This window comes from Cladophialophora carrionii (genome assembly GCF_000365165.1).
Source record: "Cladophialophora carrionii CBS 160.54 unplaced genomic scaffold supercont1.9, whole genome shotgun sequence".
Lineage (NCBI taxonomy): Eukaryota > Fungi > Ascomycota > Eurotiomycetes > Chaetothyriales > Herpotrichiellaceae > Cladophialophora > Cladophialophora carrionii.
In genome coordinates, this window is record NW_008481834.1 from 352598 (window position 1) to 369145 (window position 16548).

Below are 16548 nucleotides of genomic sequence, written 5' to 3' on the forward strand. Positions count from 1 at the left end.
GCTACGGTGAAGCGACACCACTTTTGCGCTTTAGTGCAGAGTGGGAGAGTTGTTCCCACTACCACAGTTAGTACCATGTACTCCCTACTGTTGTAGTCTCGGCAGTGACATCCAGCGGATATGAGTATGAATGGTGGCCTGGAGGAGCAGGCAGGCCTTATCCGACACGCCAATCAGCGCCACTCAGCGCCAGTCGATACTATCTGCTACCACAGTACTGTCCCGTTTGCTCATCTTCCCTTGTCTACTGTATGCCTGCTATACGACTCGCTGTCCGGAGAGTGAGGGCAGCGCCCATCCTTACAACCAATAGCATTCCGACGAGAGTAGTGCAATATCAATCATCGCACCGTCGAATATGACGCCGCATCGTCAGCACAACTTTCCCTTGCCGACTCGCATACCACGGTCCGCTAAGCGCCCCAGCTCCCCCTCCACGCCGCCTCCAGATCCCTGCCCTCATCGGCCAGTTTCTTCTTCTTCTTCGCAATCCCTTCCTTTACACATTCAGCCACATCCTCTGGATTGGTGCCACGTTTCCGTTTCTCTACTCGTTCCTCGCCTAGTATCGTGTCATCCGCGATCAGTTTGTATATCTCGGCGACACCCTCAAAAATGCCGGCCAGATTCCTGCCGTTGTAGGCTCCGTGGTTCGGAGCTTGATTGTGGTGACCGTTATGACCGTTCGTGCTCGAGGAGAGTACAGCGGCACTAAAACCGCCTTCTTCAGAGAAGGTCTCATTGATCTGCCGCATTTCCTCCACCCAGCGGTATGCTTTGGGTGGCATGCCCACGAGCCCGGCTTCAGCCAGATCAAGCGTCTTCGGGCTGAATTCGGCGAGATGCTCTTGGAGCTCCTTGAGCACGCCGCAGCTATGTGCGGTGGTGAAAGACAGGATGGATAAAGCAGTCATGCCCTTGGTGAGAGACGCGAAACAGGATTTCAAGGCCGAGGCTTGGCCGATTTTTGGGCCCAGTAATTTCATGTTTAGTAGTTCGATGAAGGAGGGGGTGAGCAGGTGGTCGGACTTTGGCCCTGAGATGACAATGGAGGGCTTCTTCCAGGTTTGATCCTGCTTGGGCGCCGGGGGGCCTCCAATGATACCGCCGTCGAGGAAGTTGATTGATATAGGGTCTAGCTCGGGTTCCGACTCCCTCCTGTGGAAAGAAAACGTGCGCGTGATGGATAGCCTTCGGGGTGAAGCCGGAGACATTGGGGTGGAAAACATTGTGGCGATGGACTTGGCGCTGCTGGGAGAGATGGCGTTCAGGTCGATGTATGTTATGCTGGGGGCTTGCGGGGTTGCCGCAGTGCCTTTCCTCTCACTACGCCTCTTGATGGCTGCTTGTGAGCGGCACGCTTCAAGAGCTCTTCGTGCCGTTGCAATGGCGTCCCGTGGCGGTACAATACTCAGGATGATATCGGATTCAGCCACCAACTGCTCATCCGTTTCGAGAGCTGTTATCTGCGATGACTTGATGCGGTCGAGGGTATGCTGGCTTGGGGAGAGCTCAGCAAAGAGTTCAATATCTTCTGGACGACTATCTGATGTGTAGACTTGCCTTCTGCCCGTAGCGACCGTGTAGACGGTATGGTCGTGATGGCGGAGGAGCCGGGCTATGCCCATGCCCATATCCCCAATGCTCAGGATCCCCACGGTAGGGACGACCTGTGCGGATGAGGTCGCCATTGTTCTTCGGAGCGGGAAGGTCTGTAGAGAGAAGAGAAGAAGACGAGGCCTGACAATCAAGGGTCTTGTGCAAACCATGAATGGGATGGATAAGACGACGTTGGCTGTGCACAGTCTGAGGCTGTCACCGGCTACGGTCAGCCGACCCCCCGGATGTTGGAGCCCCGCCACGGCTTCAGGATGCACAGGGCTGACCTACAAATGACGAATGGCACATCTCCGCCGCCGGTGTGCGTGCCCAGCCGGAGTAAAGGCAGCCCAGAAGGTATCAGAAAGTACTGATGTGACTTCTATGGGCAGCGCAGGCACAGAGGAGATTGCGGGAATCCAGCTTGAAATCAGATCGAGCGCGTATGGCAGCTGGACTGTTCGCCCACCATACCTTCAAAGATCCTTGTCGGTACTGGCCTTCAAATGACCCTACCTGCATTTCCACCTGACTGCTTGCCCAATTGGTTAGCCGAGGGCTGTTTCGTCAAAATACGAACTTTACGATACTCCTCAAGCTGCCTCATATCTCGTGCTATCCATGCTCAACAGTTTCGATAGCGTTTTGGATACTGCCAACTTGTACTCCAGAGTTTGCGGCTCACTCCGACCATACTAATGTCTTGGCTATGAGATGAGGGCAAGAACTCTACGGAGTAAATTGTCTTAGAGTCCTATGCGCCGAGGGGGCAAAAAAAAACGTTCTTGCAACGGACTTGAGCCGACTTCTTTCGTGTTAGACATCATCCAATCGATTGTTTTACGAAGGATAAACTCACAGGCGGGACCTTTATGACTTATCAGTTGGAAAATCTTCATTGCTGGATGGTGAATGACTGACTCGAACCCGCAACCTTGAGGTTGGACTTTGCTAAGAGCCACACGCTCTACCGATTGAGCTACCCCGGCAGATCTCAGGTGATTGTTGAGCATTTTTGTGCTTGCACAATACATATCCGTTTCGATGCGGGTGAGTGGGGCTCCTGGTCTCGCTCCCGAAATCAGCCGACCCTAGCACTAAACCCCGCGGTAGCCCTCATTCCATCGTGTACTCCGTACTCCGTATTCACTTGTTATTCTCCAGCTTGACACGTTCTGCAGTCTACTCTCAGGGACGACCACAAAATGACTGCACCTTCATTCCTCTTCTCTTTTCTACCTGCGGTATCCTTTCTGCCATTGTACACCTACGTCCTTGACCCATTGTTTGGCTAAACTGGCGCGCAAGTTCTCGGTTTCGTCACAAGTGCAAGGCGCTTCGTTTGACATTTCACCACGACCATGAAGCAAGTTCATTTTATGCTAGGACCGTCGACATCTATATACAGAGCCAGCACAGAGAGGTCGGCTCTAGAAAGACAGCAATGCCAGAGAAGATGACGTGGATGAACATCCGAGCTTCTTTCGAATACCAGGGCACAGCGGGCACCTAGGCTACATATTTTGATAATTTCATACAAACCTTCCAAGTGAAGGGTGAAAACGAGTGACCGGGACGAGGACGAGAGTGAGGGTGAGAAGCTCCCCATGGCTCGCATGCTTATCCGCTGGTTTCCTTGCGCTGTCGAGCACCTCCATCTCGAGTGCCGACACTCTCTCAGCACAGCAGTACATATTCGCAGTCAGAGATATGACACGGACGCTAAGCTATCTCAATGGTCTACAACCCGTGGGCTGGATCTGTTGTCCAAGGTCCTGACATCTGATACCCACTGACGATATACGTACGTGACGACCCGTGAATCAACCTAGACTAACTGGTCCATACCAAGGGACATAAGCACATAGTATGTCCTTCATCTACCTCGGGATGTTGTGCCCATCGTGCACCCTTTCACTTTGTGCCCCTGATTCGTCTTGTGCCCTACAGCGAAGTAATGAGAGCTGTCAATATGTACTTAACCATTGCGGTCAACGCTTTTGCCCTCCTCCACACCCCCCTTCTCAGTTGCCTATGCTCACATCGGCATGTTTCCCTCTATGCTTAACATTAGTTCCTTCGCGTTGTACAGAGTATGTGCTGGTTTACACAGTATGCCCCAATGCACCAAGGCAAACGCGCCCGACGCCTGCTGCACAGTTCGGCCATTCTCCGCCCACCCACCCCAGCGGCCTGCCACTGCGCTCGCGGTCTCCGTACTCCATACCGCCTCGGGACCGTCCCGAGGGCGACTTCGTCGCCGCGGGTTCTTGGATTTCGGCCTCCGTTGGCCGGCTGGTCCAGACATTAATCCCGGGGCCAACTCACACGCTCGTACTTCTCGCTTCGTACATCTGCAGTACTACGGAGTACCTGCTCCAGGTATCTAACTCCCTGAAGAAGAAATAGCAATGACAGCCATGCAAAGGTGCATCGCGACAGAATTATTATAGGGCTACATAATGCGAAAGTAGCCTCGATTCAGACATCCCGAACAGCGAGCGATATGCTGATCAAAGCAACACCACCACCTTTGATAATGACACCCTCGTGTTACCGCATACAGTATTTGCATTCTCCCCAATGGCAAACGGGGCAAACGGGCAAACCCCCAAGGAATTCGGCCGGGTGGCTCGCTGCGAAATGACGCTCGTGCGCTTTCACAACAATTTCCTGTCTTGTCCTGTCCTGTTCGCGTCATCTACTGATACGGCCCCTGCGCGCGCGCACAGTTTCTACCCTACCTGCATATCAATCCTACTTGGGTATTTGCTCCATTCCCAACTGACCAGCGCTTTTCATAGCGATACTTCCTAAAAGGGCAAGAGCATTCTTTTGCTGGTTCATGAAGTTGACGTCGAATCCTCCCTACACGGCAGGAATATTGCCGGATCAAGTAAGTTTGGACAGGAGTGGCGGCTTTTTTACCCCTTACACAGTATCAGCTGGCACACCGGTGTCTTCTTGGGTCTTCGACGTCGTTTTCTAGCCGGTATAGGTAGCATGTCTTGACCAGATAGGCAAAGGCGAAGACGGGCGCTCGTCAGACTCGCAAGACAGACAGACGGACCGGTAGCATCGAAAGAGCAGGGTTTGATACAGCAGACTACTTATATCTTCTAACAGACAGACCTGCAAGTATATCAAGAATCTACACAATTATACCAAAACTACGCCCAAGGTCGATGCTTCGATATTCGGTGCTCTGTCTCTGAGCAGACTCCCGAGTCACATCCCGCTCCTCTTGAAGGCCGCAGTGACGGTTTGTCGTCCAGGTAGGTTGAAGAGTACCATTACTCAAGGCAAAGCTGGAAACCTCGCATTGCCATTTCTGGAACAACCCCATGGCAATGCCGTGATGCAAGGACCCAGCTGCGGGAAGAGATAGCCGAACAGCCATTGAAAATTTCCATTGTGGTCGGCTCCCGGGGAACGAGCCTCGTGATGATTCGAGCTGAGTACAGTAGCAAGCAATTGCCTGTTGAGGAAAGAGCTCCACTTGTGCGACTCCGACGTGTCGTGGATGACCGACGGCGTCATGGATGAAGAAGGAACCGACAAATCATGCGGTCCACAGTCGAGCAGGGCGCGCTACGGAGAGACGAGACGAGCGTCAAGCCACTGTGCAGTTACAAATGGGGGTGGCTCGCAATGTCGAAGCTGAGTTGGCAGGAACTGTATTGTCATGACAGCCAAGCAGTGCCGTCTTTGGACCAACGAGCATCAGCACTGCCAAAAAGGGTCATTGGGATTTTGAGGGACCCTTGGCCGTCAGAAACCCAAAGTCGCACCCTTCGTGCGCTTGGTTGACCTCGCGTTCATAGAGGCCCCGATAGCCTCGTCTACCGCTCCTTTCCAGCCACGGTTCCACCCTCCTCGACGCCTTGTCTCCCGCCTGTCGAGAAGAAGGATCCGACTGGGACTGCCGTTTCCGTTCTGCAATGCGCCTCGCGATCTCGTGATCGGCTACCTCCAAGAGCAGTTTCCTGTTTTCCACATCACATACGATCTTGTCTCCCGTCTGCACGATGCCAAAGACCGAGTCCAGATCGGCAGACTCTGGTGATATGTGCAGGATGATGGTGCCCCCGGCAGTACCTGACATGCGACCGTCGCTGATCCGCAACATGTCGGCTACGCCTTGTTTGCCTAGCTTTTGTGGTATCGGGATCAGGCCCGCTTCCGGCATGCCAGGATTACCCACGGGACCTATGCTCTTCAGTATCAAGATCGAATTCTCATCAACCTCGAGATCGGGGGAGTCAATACGGCTAGCCATGTCGGCGCTGTTCTCGAAGACACAAGCCGAGCCGCGATGGTGGAGAAGATTTCGGTTCTTCGATGCAGAGGCTTTCATGACGGCCCCATCTGGACAGATGTTCCCATATAAGACCAATAGGCTCGAGCTGGGGTAGAGGGGATCCTCCAGGGAGCGAATTATCTGTCGGGAGTACGAGAATGACTTGAAGGAGGTGGAATCTAAAAGCTCGCCTAGAGTCTGACCTGTGTAGGTCTTTGCATTGAGGTGTAGTAAGGGCCTCAAGGTATGTAGCAGCGCCAGCATGCCGCCCGCGTTGTGGAAATCGGTCATGTAGTTGTCACCACTCGGCTTGAGGTCGACCAGGAGTGGAGTTTTCCTCCCGATGTCGTCAAAGGTTTTGAGGTCAATTGTGCCCGCCACCTTTGGATGCCGGTTAATGATGGCCATCAGGTGCACGACTGCATTGGTGCTTCCGCCGATCGCTTGTAGGACCGTGATGGCGTTCAAAAAGCTCTCTCTGGTAAGCAGATCTTGGGGCTTCATTCCGTCCCTCTTCAGCATGGCCACGGCATCGCGTCCCGCTTGCTCTGCCACTCGAAGTCTCGCAGAGCTCACAGCTGCCGCCGTGGCACCGGACTTGAGTTCAAGCAAGCCCAAGCCGGCGGTGATGCAGGCCATGGTCGACGCCGTGCCCATGACGCCACACGTCCCCCCCGTGGGCGCCAGCTCTTCATTCACCGACATGATGTCCTCCAAGTCGACATTGCCGGCGCGGTACCGTGCCCAGTAACTACGACAGTCAGTACATGCACCCACTCGGACGCCTTCTACCGATCCAGGCATCATCGGACCGGTGATGAGAGGTAGCATGAGCTTGTTCGCTGATATGCCGCCCATCAGTTGAGCTGGGACCGTCTTGTCACACCCGCCGATCATGACTACCGCATCGACGGGCTGAGCCTTGATCATCTCTTCCGTGTCCATGCTCATCAGGTTTCTGAGGTACATGCTTGTCGGGCTGGAAAAGCTCTCGTGCACACTGATGGTCGGGAAGTCCACAGGCAGGCCGCCGGACGCCAGAACACCCCGTTTGACAGATTCGATGAGCTGCGGCACATTGGAATGACAGGGATTAAAGGACGAGTAAGTGTTGATAATGCCAATGATGGGCGAGGAGAGGGCGGCGTCGGAATAGCCCAGGGCTTTGATGAAGACCTTCCGCAGGAAGAGTGAGAAATGCGCATCGCCATATGAGGTGAGGCCTGCTCGAAGACCAGACGTGGAATCGATCGGTCGAGACAGGTCGTAGTCGGCTGCTATGGAGGTATGACTGTCGCCGTTCTGCCCGTTCGCGGCTGGCACATTGTCGTTGGTCGTCATGGTATATTGAGCCGGTGATGAGAGTCACCAATATTCAACTTTACGTACTTCTGGGGGGACGAGTATGCAGCGGCCTGTACAGAAGCAGTACCACAATTCCCTGCTCACCTCCATCAGAGGGGAAGGCAGCGTCTTCTTCAGCATCCTCGATGGTCATCGTCTCGAAGGTGATTGGAGAAGTTGCTTGGAGCGTGTGAACGGCAAATCGCCGATGCTCCTCGTCGTCGGCCAGGTTCGGGAGAACTTCCGCCGAATTGTGCTACTTGTGTACGGAGTACAGACTACATGATACATGCCTGAAGCAACTGAGACCGCTCGCTTACTTGATGATACAGGGAGAATGTCATTAGGTCTGCCGGCTGCCTCATTCACGGCGTGGCTCGACGGCTCGCGGACACCACCAAAGTACCTCAATCACCAATCGTTCGATTTCTTCAGCGTCTCATTCTGGATGATTTCCACCCAGTATTCATCCGGGTCCAGCACAAAAGCCACGTTCTTCATTCTGCCGTCCGTGAGTCTCTTCTTCCAGTTCACGCCCTTCTCCTCCATAAACTGGCACGCCTTGTCAAGCTCGTCGACGCTGATGCAAATGTGGCCGAAGCCTTGAGGTTGGTCATTGCCGTTGTGGTATACCTTTCCTTCTTCCTTTTCGGTGCCGTAGTTCCACGTCAACTCAAGCAGCCCTTCTTTTCCGGCAAGGGGATTGACCCCGTTCGGCGAATCCTTGGGGTCGGGAATGCCATAAGAGCCTGGATATCCCAAGAAGTACAAGGTGAAGCCTCCCGCTTTCTGCTCAGAGGTGCGCATAAGCGACATGCCCATGACCTCTTGGTAAAATTTCAAGCTCTTCTCGGGATCCTTGACCCGAATCATACTGTGGTTCATCCTGTATGCCTGGGTGTCCGTCTCCTTAACGCCCTCGGTCTGATCAACAGGCTTCTGTCCTATAATCTCGACCCAATAGCCGTCGGGATCAAGGGCAAACGCAATATTCCTCATACGGCCGTCTGTCAGCTTCTTCTGGAACTTGTACCCGGCATCCTCAATGCGCTGGCATGCTGCTTGGATGTTGTCAACGGAGATACAGATGTGGCCGAAGCCCTTGTGGGGGTCTTTATTGCCGTTGTTTGTGGTGTACGAATCGTCGGACTCGGTACCGTAATTATGGGTCAACTCGATGACGCCCTCGCGGTCGGTCCAGTGCGCGTTGGTGCTCGCGGACGACGGGCCGTCGTAGGCGAGGAAATACAGGCAGAATTTGTTGTCCGGAAAGTCCAACTTGTTGATAAGACTCAAGCCGAGCAACTTGTAGTAATCAAGCGACTTCTGGGGGTCTTTGACCCGGAGCATGGTGTGGTTGAACTTCCATTTCGAGTGATCTGGAGCTGACATGGTCGGGGCTGGGGAGCTCGTCGTCGAGAATGTGTTTGATACGGCGGCTGTAACGGAGGGGAGCTGGAAATGTTGTCTCAGCTGTTGGAGTCGTGGCAAGCGGGATGTGAAACGAGAAAGCATCAGTTGAGGTGAATCGTCCAAGTAGACTGTGAGAATGTCACGCAAACTCACCCAGACAACTGCATTCAATTGCACATCATTAACCTTTGCCGATGATCCTGAGGATATGGCCCTGAGAGCAGAATGACGTGGGGCAATGCTCTGCTTGACGCGCACTTCTTCCCCTCAGCGGGATTCTACCGGGCCATCGCTGTGTACCCAGTAGGCGCCTGAACCCCGCGATGGGTCGCCCATCTTTCCACCGAAACAGCCCCCGAGCTTCGTCCTGGCTTCCCGGTGGAAGATGGCTTCCAGGGCTCTTTGGCCGCGAGCCTGGCATCCTCCAATGTCGAGCAACCCTCCAATCCCCTCCAAACTGCTGCTCTTGGACGTCGAATCACAGATCTTCGAGGCGCGTGCTGAGCCAGAGCTCTCTCCACACTGCCTCGGTCTCCCTCCACATCTGCTTGGGTGCATGGGGCTCTTCCGATGGTGGGATTGAGATCGAGCTAGGGCAGTCTGAATATCAATCGTCTTTGCTTCTCTTTCAAGCGCCCTTATCCAGAATCTCCGCTCCTCAAACCTGGCTGTCGTGTGCCTGGGAGCTGTAGAGCACACCACACTTGAGTTCGCCGCGCAGCCATGTCTCTCTCGCCCGCAATTCGAGTCGCCAGGACCGCCGCGCAGCGGTCTACGTCTCTCTTGAAAGCCATTCAGTTTGGCCACCCTCCCAATTGCCCCTGCCACTCGAATCCCAACTTTCATCATGCCCCATCTGCGTTCGGCGAGGCCAGGAGACGGCTCGCAACGCCGATCGACCACTCCCGGTCCAAAGATTATGCGTTCGAAATGGCGGCTAGCTCCATCCGATTTGGCCCTGGTTGCACGAAAGAGGTGGGAATGGACATGAAAAACATGGGTGCCAAGCGTGTATGCGTCGTGACGGACGGCAATGTTTCCAAATTGGATGCGATGAAGCAGGTTATTGAAGGGTTGACCAAGGAAGGAGTTGAGTTCACGGTTTACGACAAATGTCGGGTAGAGCCCAAGGACAGCTCAATCAAGGACGCCATTGCCTTTGCGAAACCATACCAACCAGACGCCTTTCTGGCAGTCGGTGGAGGATCCGTCATTGATACTGCCAAACTGATGAACCTCTACACTTGCTTTCCAGATGCGGACTTCCTGGATTTTGTCAACGCCCCTCTGGGCAAGGGCCTGCCCATCACCAAGCCTCTGAAGCCTCTCGTTGCTGTACCGACTACCGCAGGTACAGGGTCAGAGACGACAGGCACGGCCATCTTCGATTTGGTGGAGAAGCGCGCAAAGACCGGTATTGCGCACCGCAACCTCAAGCCCACGCTAGGAATTTGCGACCCCCTCAACACTCGTACCATGCCATCGGCTGTACATGCGTCTTCTGGCCTGGACGTGCTGTGTCACTCTTTGGAGTCCTGGACAGCCATCCCTTACTACGAGAGATCACCCAGGCCACCCAATCCCATCAACCGACCTGCTTACCAGGGCGCCAATCCCATCTCGGACATCTTTTCGTTGAAGGCACTCAAGTCGACAGTGAAGTATCTACCACGAGCGGCCAAAGACCCTGAAGATCATGAAGCACAGAGCGAAATGCTCCTCGCGGCAACTCTGGCAGGCGTCGGATTCGGAAATGCCGGTGTACACTTGTGTCACGGCATGAGCTATCCCATCAGCGGACAGAACCCGGGCTATAAACATGCGGGTTACCAAGTCGAGACACCGATTATTCCCCACGGCGTCAGCGTGGCGGTGACTGCACCGGCAGTGTTCCGCTTCACAGGGCCAAGCAATCCCGACCGCCATCTGGCAGCCGCGGAGTGCTTTGGCAAGGATATCTCGAACGTGAAGAGGGAGAGTGCCGGCGAAGTTCTCAGTGAGGCCCTGGCAGAGTTCCTCATCGGGCTGGGAGATCAGCCTCGGGGCATCAAGCACTTGGGTTTCACAAAGGAGAGCATTGACGATCTGGTGGAGGGGACACTGCCCCAGAAGCGAGTCCTGATGCTGGCGCCGAATTTGAGCGAGGAGGTCAACCAGGAGAGAGAGCAGTTGAGGGGCTTGTTCGAGGAGGCGCTGGAATACTGAGGGACTGCGATGCTTGTGGAGTTTGCCATGTTTGCCACGTGTTCTCTGTTTGGACAGTTTGGACCATTTGCAGCTTCCCCAGACTAGCCAAAGACGCGGGGTGTCGGTTGCGGTTTCGGCCAGTCAAACCCCACCATTGCTCGAGGTTTCTGCTGTTGGCATGGTTTGTTTGGCTAACAAAGTGACGCACAGGACGCACACAGCGAATGAAGGGTTTGCATGCTCTCAGCCGGCGACGGAAAAATTGAAATGTCTTGCACAGCTCTCCCTGGCTTGTACGAGTCTCGCATATGTACTGTCAATAACAAAAGCTCCACCGACCTCTTTGAACCTTCCACTCGCTTCCGCTGGTTTGCTTTTCATCCATCTCAATGCGGTGCTCGTCCTGAGTTGACTGACAGTCGACAGAGCCGCCAAGCAGTTCCTGCTGTGAACATAGTCTGTTTTCCACCACAAGCTTCAATACGCCCGTCGCAGCATATCCACCGCCATTTCCGGACTCGTCGAGCTCAATTACAAGAAAGACAGAGCGACAAGGGGACACAATTATGGCTATTACCAACGGAGCGGAAGGAGAGGTTCCCAGGGCTCGGGTGCTCTGTCCAGAAAAGCTTTCCGCAGACGGCCTGACTCTGCTCCGCAAGACACTTGACGTCGACGAAAAGCAAGGCCTAACACCAGACCAACTCATCTCCATCATCCCCGAATACGATGCTCTGTTGGTCCGCTCCGAGACGAAAGTCACCGCGGAGCTGCTCAATGCCGCCCGTAAACTGAAAGTTGTCGCTCGAGCGGGTGTTGGTGTGGACAATGTCGATGTCCCCGCTGCCACAAGGCTGGGCATCGTGGTGGTCAACTCGCCGAGCGGCAATATTCAAGCTGCTGCCGAGCACACGATTGCCTTGCTCATGAGTATGGCCAGGAACATCCCCGATGCTTGTGCGAGTCTGAAGGGCGGGAAGTGGGAGAGAAGTCGGCTCGTCGGTGTCGAGGTCAAAGGGAAGACCCTGGGGATTATCGGCTTGGGCAAAGGTATGTTGACCCCTCCAGTGCTACGCTGAGATGAACTCTGTGCCAACGAAGATGCTGCTTCCTCAGTCGGCCTGATCGTCGCTCGAATGGCTCGAGGCCTAGGAATGAACGTCGCCGCCGCGGATCCGTACGCCTCACCTTCCGTTGCTACCGCCGCAAACGTTCAACTCGTAGAATCTCTCTCCGAGTTGCTCCCTCTTGCCGACTTCCTCACGATCCATACCCCGATGCTGGCATCAACTCGTGGTATGCTCTCGACGTCGGAGCTCAACTCGATGAGGCGAGGTGCGCGCATCCTCAACGTCGCCCGCGGAGGCATCGTCGACGAAGAGGCCCTGTTGTCGGCGCTCGAGTCCGGTCACATCGCAGGCGCCGCGATCGACGTGTTCACCTCCGAGCCACCGCACAAGGACGCCAACTCCTGGGCGGCAAAACTCGTCCAGCACCCCAAGTGCATCGCCACACCTCACTTGGGCGCCTCGACAATCGAAGCACAAGAGAACGTGTCCATCGACGTGTGCGAGCAAGTGCTGCAGATCCTCGCGGGAGACCTGCCCAGAAGCGCCGTCAACGCCCCCATCATACTACCCGCCGAGTACAAGACCCTGCAACCGTTTGTGCGCCTCGTCGAGAAGATGGGCTCCCTCTACACCCAACACTTCACGTCGCCGAACCAACCCCTCCACCGCCGAAACATGAACACCTTCGACCTGATCTACGAGGGCGAAATCGCCAACATGTCGTCCACGAAACCCCTTTTCGCGGCCCTGATCAAGGGCCTCACATCGCCCATCTCGGACGCTGAAGGCTTCAACGTCAACATCGTGAACGCCGAAATGGTGGCCAAGGAACGTGGCATCTTCGTCAACGAGCAGAAATCCCGTGACCCGTCCACGCAAGCGTATTCCAGCCTCGTGACGCTCGTCGTCCGACCCGCCAGTCGAGCACCCTCGCTGTCTCGGCATTCCAGCGCCATTGAGACCCCCACTGTTTCGTCCAACCCAGGGCCCAGCGAAGGCGGCGGCACCAAGCAGCACATCATCTCGGGCTACTGCAGCGACAACTCCCCCTTCATCAGCCGGGTCGACCGCTTCGCCACGTCCTTTGTGCCAGACGGCACGTTGTTGATCTGCCACAACTACGACTCGCCGGGCAAGATCGGACTCGTGGGCAGTATTCTGGGCCGAGAGGGCGTCAACATCAACTTCATGAGCGTCGCGCCCGCTACATACTCCGCAGCATCCACGCTGGGTTCAACTGACGCGCAAGCAGCTAAAGAGACGACCGAGGCGTTGATGATCCTGGGCGTCGACAAGGAGGTCGGAGAGGCTGTCAAGAAAGAGCTGGTCAACGCGAAGGGTGTATTGAGCGTGAGTAGCGTGACGTTGTGATGGAGTACCCGACAACACTGTAACTGGGTTTTGCACTTTGCACCCCGTTGATTAGCATCAATGCTTACATGCACGCGATACGCTCTGTGCGCACTGTATGTGGAGGCGTATCAACCCGGACGAGGAGGGCAAGGGGAGCTCCCTTTTGACGGCACCAACCTCGTCCTACCTATTATTGCTTGCTATCATGCTTGTCCAACACTCTGTGCAGCTTCGCCTACTGTAGGTACACAGCCCAGAGCATGTCCGTCGTTGGGATTCTTCGCTTCATCGCGTCCGTCCCTCGGGGCTCATCACGCATACTAATTACTGCACCAGGGTTGTGCCGCTCACGTTTTTCAACACCGGAGTGGCTTCGCGCTGCACCTGGGTCTCAGGCAGCACATGCACAGGCATACAAATACACATACAGATAGATCGTCCACATCTTACAGATATACTACTATGTGATACTGTTTGGACGGGAGCTGCAAGAGATTCCAAATCCCATCCATCCCATCCCATCCCATCCCATCCCATCCCATCCCATCCCATCCCATCCCATCCCATCCCATCCCATCCCATTTCACCAGATTAGGACGTCATAAAAGCCGGATTAAATGCACGAGACGAGAGGAGGCGAGGCGAATCGTGCAGCTGGGGAGCAAACAGCACTTCGAAGTAGAACGGCTTATTCGTTCTCCGCTCTCTCTTGGACACCAAAGCAGCAGCAGCAGAAGCAGCAGCCTTGTCTTTAAACCCAGGTCCATGTTCATGACAATTAATCTCCCTGGTCAACTTCGATTATTCACAGTACAAGGCGGGAGAGTGATTGGACTTCTATCCATCGTACCATGACTCTTCATGAACCTTGGCAGGCTGACTTGCCTGTTTCTGGTTCCGAGCTCAATCAACTGAAGCGTGAACCTTGAGAAACGAAGGTAAACAGGGTTCGGACCGTGATCAGGGGATGCAACGACTTGTTTCCAGATCCATACTGGGCATGTCGTGAAGCCGCAGGTCAATCAGGTTGAACCTGAAGCACGAACGGCTGTCATCAGGTCTATCCTCCACATTCCGGGGTAAGCTTTCATGGTCGAGATTGTCGGCGTCCTTGAGGTGTTTCCGGCTTCGACTGCCTCTTTGTCTTGTTCTCGTTGCGTACGCCGTGCCACACCTTTTACAGGAGAATGAGCCTGCAACGCAGCATCCGAGAACGGCCAGCACTGCGGGCCAGCAGAAATGACCAGGACAACTTTGACTTGAGAGCAATGTCCTGGCTGAGCGAGGGTATGGATGCGGGAAACAAGGTGCCCCTGTTGACCTGTCAAATATGAAGTACTATCCCTACTGTCCATTCCGGAAAGGTCATCTCGAACATATGATAAGAGACGGCGACGACAAAACTCCTTCAACTCATCATCAGGAGGTTCTCCCGTGATCAGGGTCGGTAGGCTGTTCCGAGGGCTGGGATGGATCACATCTTGGTCTTTTCCTTCCGCTTAAGAAGCCCCTTGACATTGAAAGGCCTTTTGATCTCCTTTATCCTCTTGAGCAAGTCCTTCATCTTCTTCTCTCTCTGCTGCGAGGTCATTGATTCGTCGCTGCCCCTGCTCGAAGCTGGCTCCGATGCCGCACCAGAGGCAGGCGGCCTGGGCCGTCTCTGTCTATTGTTCTTCGCAATGGCAAGGTATACCAATACCCAACCCGGTACCCGCTCTTTCTGCGAGACAACTTCCTCGATAGACCTGCTGCTGTGTGGTAACTGAATTTCAGTGTCCTGGGCCTCAGCGAGCCTCCAGGGACAGTACTCGAGATGATTCTCCACTGCGTCCAATTTGCCAATGGCGGGCGCGTCGCCGCGGTACAGCCAGAGACCCAAACTGCGGAAACAATGCCGACATTCTATGACATCGTCAGTTTTCCGTTCCCAGCCACAAATTGCCAGTCTGAGTGCGTGAATGTCGGGCGTTTCCCCTGTATTTGATTGAAATTGATCCAGCTCATCTGGGTCGACCAATGTGGTGGATGGGAGAGACTCCACAAGTGGGATCTCCTCTGGATGGCTCATGAGACTGTCGTAGCGACTTCGTAGACCCGACAAGGTCGAGTGTGTGTTCAAGAGACCTTCGATGCGCTGGATGGATGGATCACATCCGCGTTTTCGCCAGAGACAGCTTTCTGCATGCGCGGTGACGATCATACCTTGGTAACGTCGAACCATGTTATCATAGACATCGGAAGAAATGGCAAAATCTTCTTCTTCGTTTTCCGCTGCTTCCTCATCACCGATAGGTTCACCTTCCTGCTTTTTGGCCTTAAGCATCTCGTTGTCGACACTAAGGTCCACGTAGAGCCTCTCCTTGCATACGCCACAAGCCACTGTGTCTGTGTCAACGCAAGTCCATCCTCGCTTCGCCCACGCAGCCGCATTAATGGGATCTGTAGAAGGAACATGCCACTTCGTTACGTATCGGAACGTTTCCAGCCGTTGCAGAAAGGCCGGTCTGCTGGAGGGAAGATAATGACCGGTAAGATCATTCGATGGAGGGGTGGTGGGATTTGCAGCTGCGGATAAAGGTGTTATGCGCCGTCTTTTTGAGGAGTCCGAGGCCGTATCTTGCGTGAGGGAGGTGGTGGATGTGTTATTGTGAGAGTTGAGCGACGACCGAGACGGTGAACCCGCAGGAGAAGCAGCACTGTCGGTCAGAGCCTCAAGGATGCGGTCGAACTTGCGTTTCTTCGTCTCGATTGCGTACGGCATGGTCGCAAATTTCCGTATCGTGTGCCGTCGTGATGCTCGATTGTGCTGCGATCTCGAGAATGGAGGCCGCTCCTTCCAGATCAAACAAAGAGTAAACATGGGTTAACTAAATCAGGTTAGCCGGGTTTTGCCGACCTCAAGTTTCCTTCACCTTTCATTCACCTCTCATTCAACTCCAACTCACCTCGTTTTGACTTCACTTCACTTCACATACTGACAGCGGTAAGCTTTACCACCCAAGGCTTTGCAAGATCCAGGTAATGGTCCTGGCAATATAATGAAACTGTCTGGTGCGAGGCGTAGGTGAAGCTCTGTGGGCCACGCTCGAGGCAATGAATGCCGCTAATTACTGTACAACTGCTGTGTTTGTGAGACTCAAAGTCTCAATATGCAAGATCTACTGCCTTACAGAGCCTCCAGCCCGTTTATTCGCTCTGCCTTGAAGGCTCCTGGAGCTGTATTACGTAGAAGTAAGTCGGACGAGTATTTCCAGATTGCGCCCGACTTCCAATTCTCACTCG

The 16548-nt window shown here is 54.5% G+C and overlaps 6 protein-coding genes and 1 pseudogene across 7 annotated transcripts; 2 read left to right on the forward strand and 5 right to left on the reverse strand.

Moving 5' to 3' along the window:
• Positions 1-413: 413 nt before the first annotated feature.
• Positions 414-1691, reverse strand: G647_09210 (uncharacterized protein; the record flags this gene model as incomplete). The annotated part of the gene is made up of 1 exon (XM_008733515.1): positions 414-1691. The coding sequence occupies one exon, from the start codon at positions 1689-1691 to the stop codon at positions 414-416; it is 1278 nt and encodes a 425-aa protein (XP_008731737.1).
• An 814-nt stretch (positions 1692-2505) lies between these two features.
• G647_09211 lies at positions 2506-2588 on the reverse strand (annotated as a pseudogene). The gene has a single exon. The product of its transcript is annotated as a tRNA-OTHER (tRNA).
• A 2753-nt stretch (positions 2589-5341) lies between these two features.
• On the reverse strand, positions 5342-7240 carry G647_09212 (dihydroxy-acid dehydratase; the record flags this gene model as incomplete). The annotated part of the gene is made up of 1 exon (XM_008733516.1): positions 5342-7240. One exon carries the CDS (start codon positions 7238-7240, stop codon positions 5342-5344), a length of 1899 nt encoding a protein of 632 aa, XP_008731738.1.
• A 414-nt stretch (positions 7241-7654) lies between these two features.
• Positions 7655-8635, reverse strand: G647_09213 (lactoylglutathione lyase; the record flags this gene model as incomplete). The annotated part of the gene is made up of 1 exon (XM_008733517.1): positions 7655-8635. One exon carries the CDS (start codon positions 8633-8635, stop codon positions 7655-7657), a length of 981 nt encoding a protein of 326 aa, XP_008731739.1.
• A 744-nt stretch (positions 8636-9379) lies between these two features.
• Positions 9380-10861, forward strand: G647_09214 (uncharacterized protein; the record flags this gene model as incomplete). Its single annotated transcript, XM_008733518.1, has 1 exon — positions 9380-10861. One exon carries the CDS (start codon positions 9380-9382, stop codon positions 10859-10861), a length of 1482 nt encoding a protein of 493 aa, XP_008731740.1.
• Positions 10862-11409: 548 nt separating this feature from the next.
• G647_09215 (phosphoglycerate dehydrogenase) lies at positions 11410-13284 on the forward strand (the record flags this gene model as incomplete). The annotated part of the gene is made up of 2 exons (XM_008733519.1): positions 11410-11893; positions 11960-13284. The coding sequence occupies 2 exons, from the start codon at positions 11410-11412 to the stop codon at positions 13282-13284; spliced, it is 1809 nt and encodes a 602-aa protein (XP_008731741.1).
• Positions 13285-14740: 1456 nt separating this feature from the next.
• G647_09216 (uncharacterized protein) lies at positions 14741-16027 on the reverse strand (the record flags this gene model as incomplete). The annotated part of the gene is made up of 1 exon (XM_008733520.1): positions 14741-16027. The coding sequence occupies one exon, from the start codon at positions 16025-16027 to the stop codon at positions 14741-14743; it is 1287 nt and encodes a 428-aa protein (XP_008731742.1).
• Positions 16028-16548: the final 521 nt, after the last annotated feature.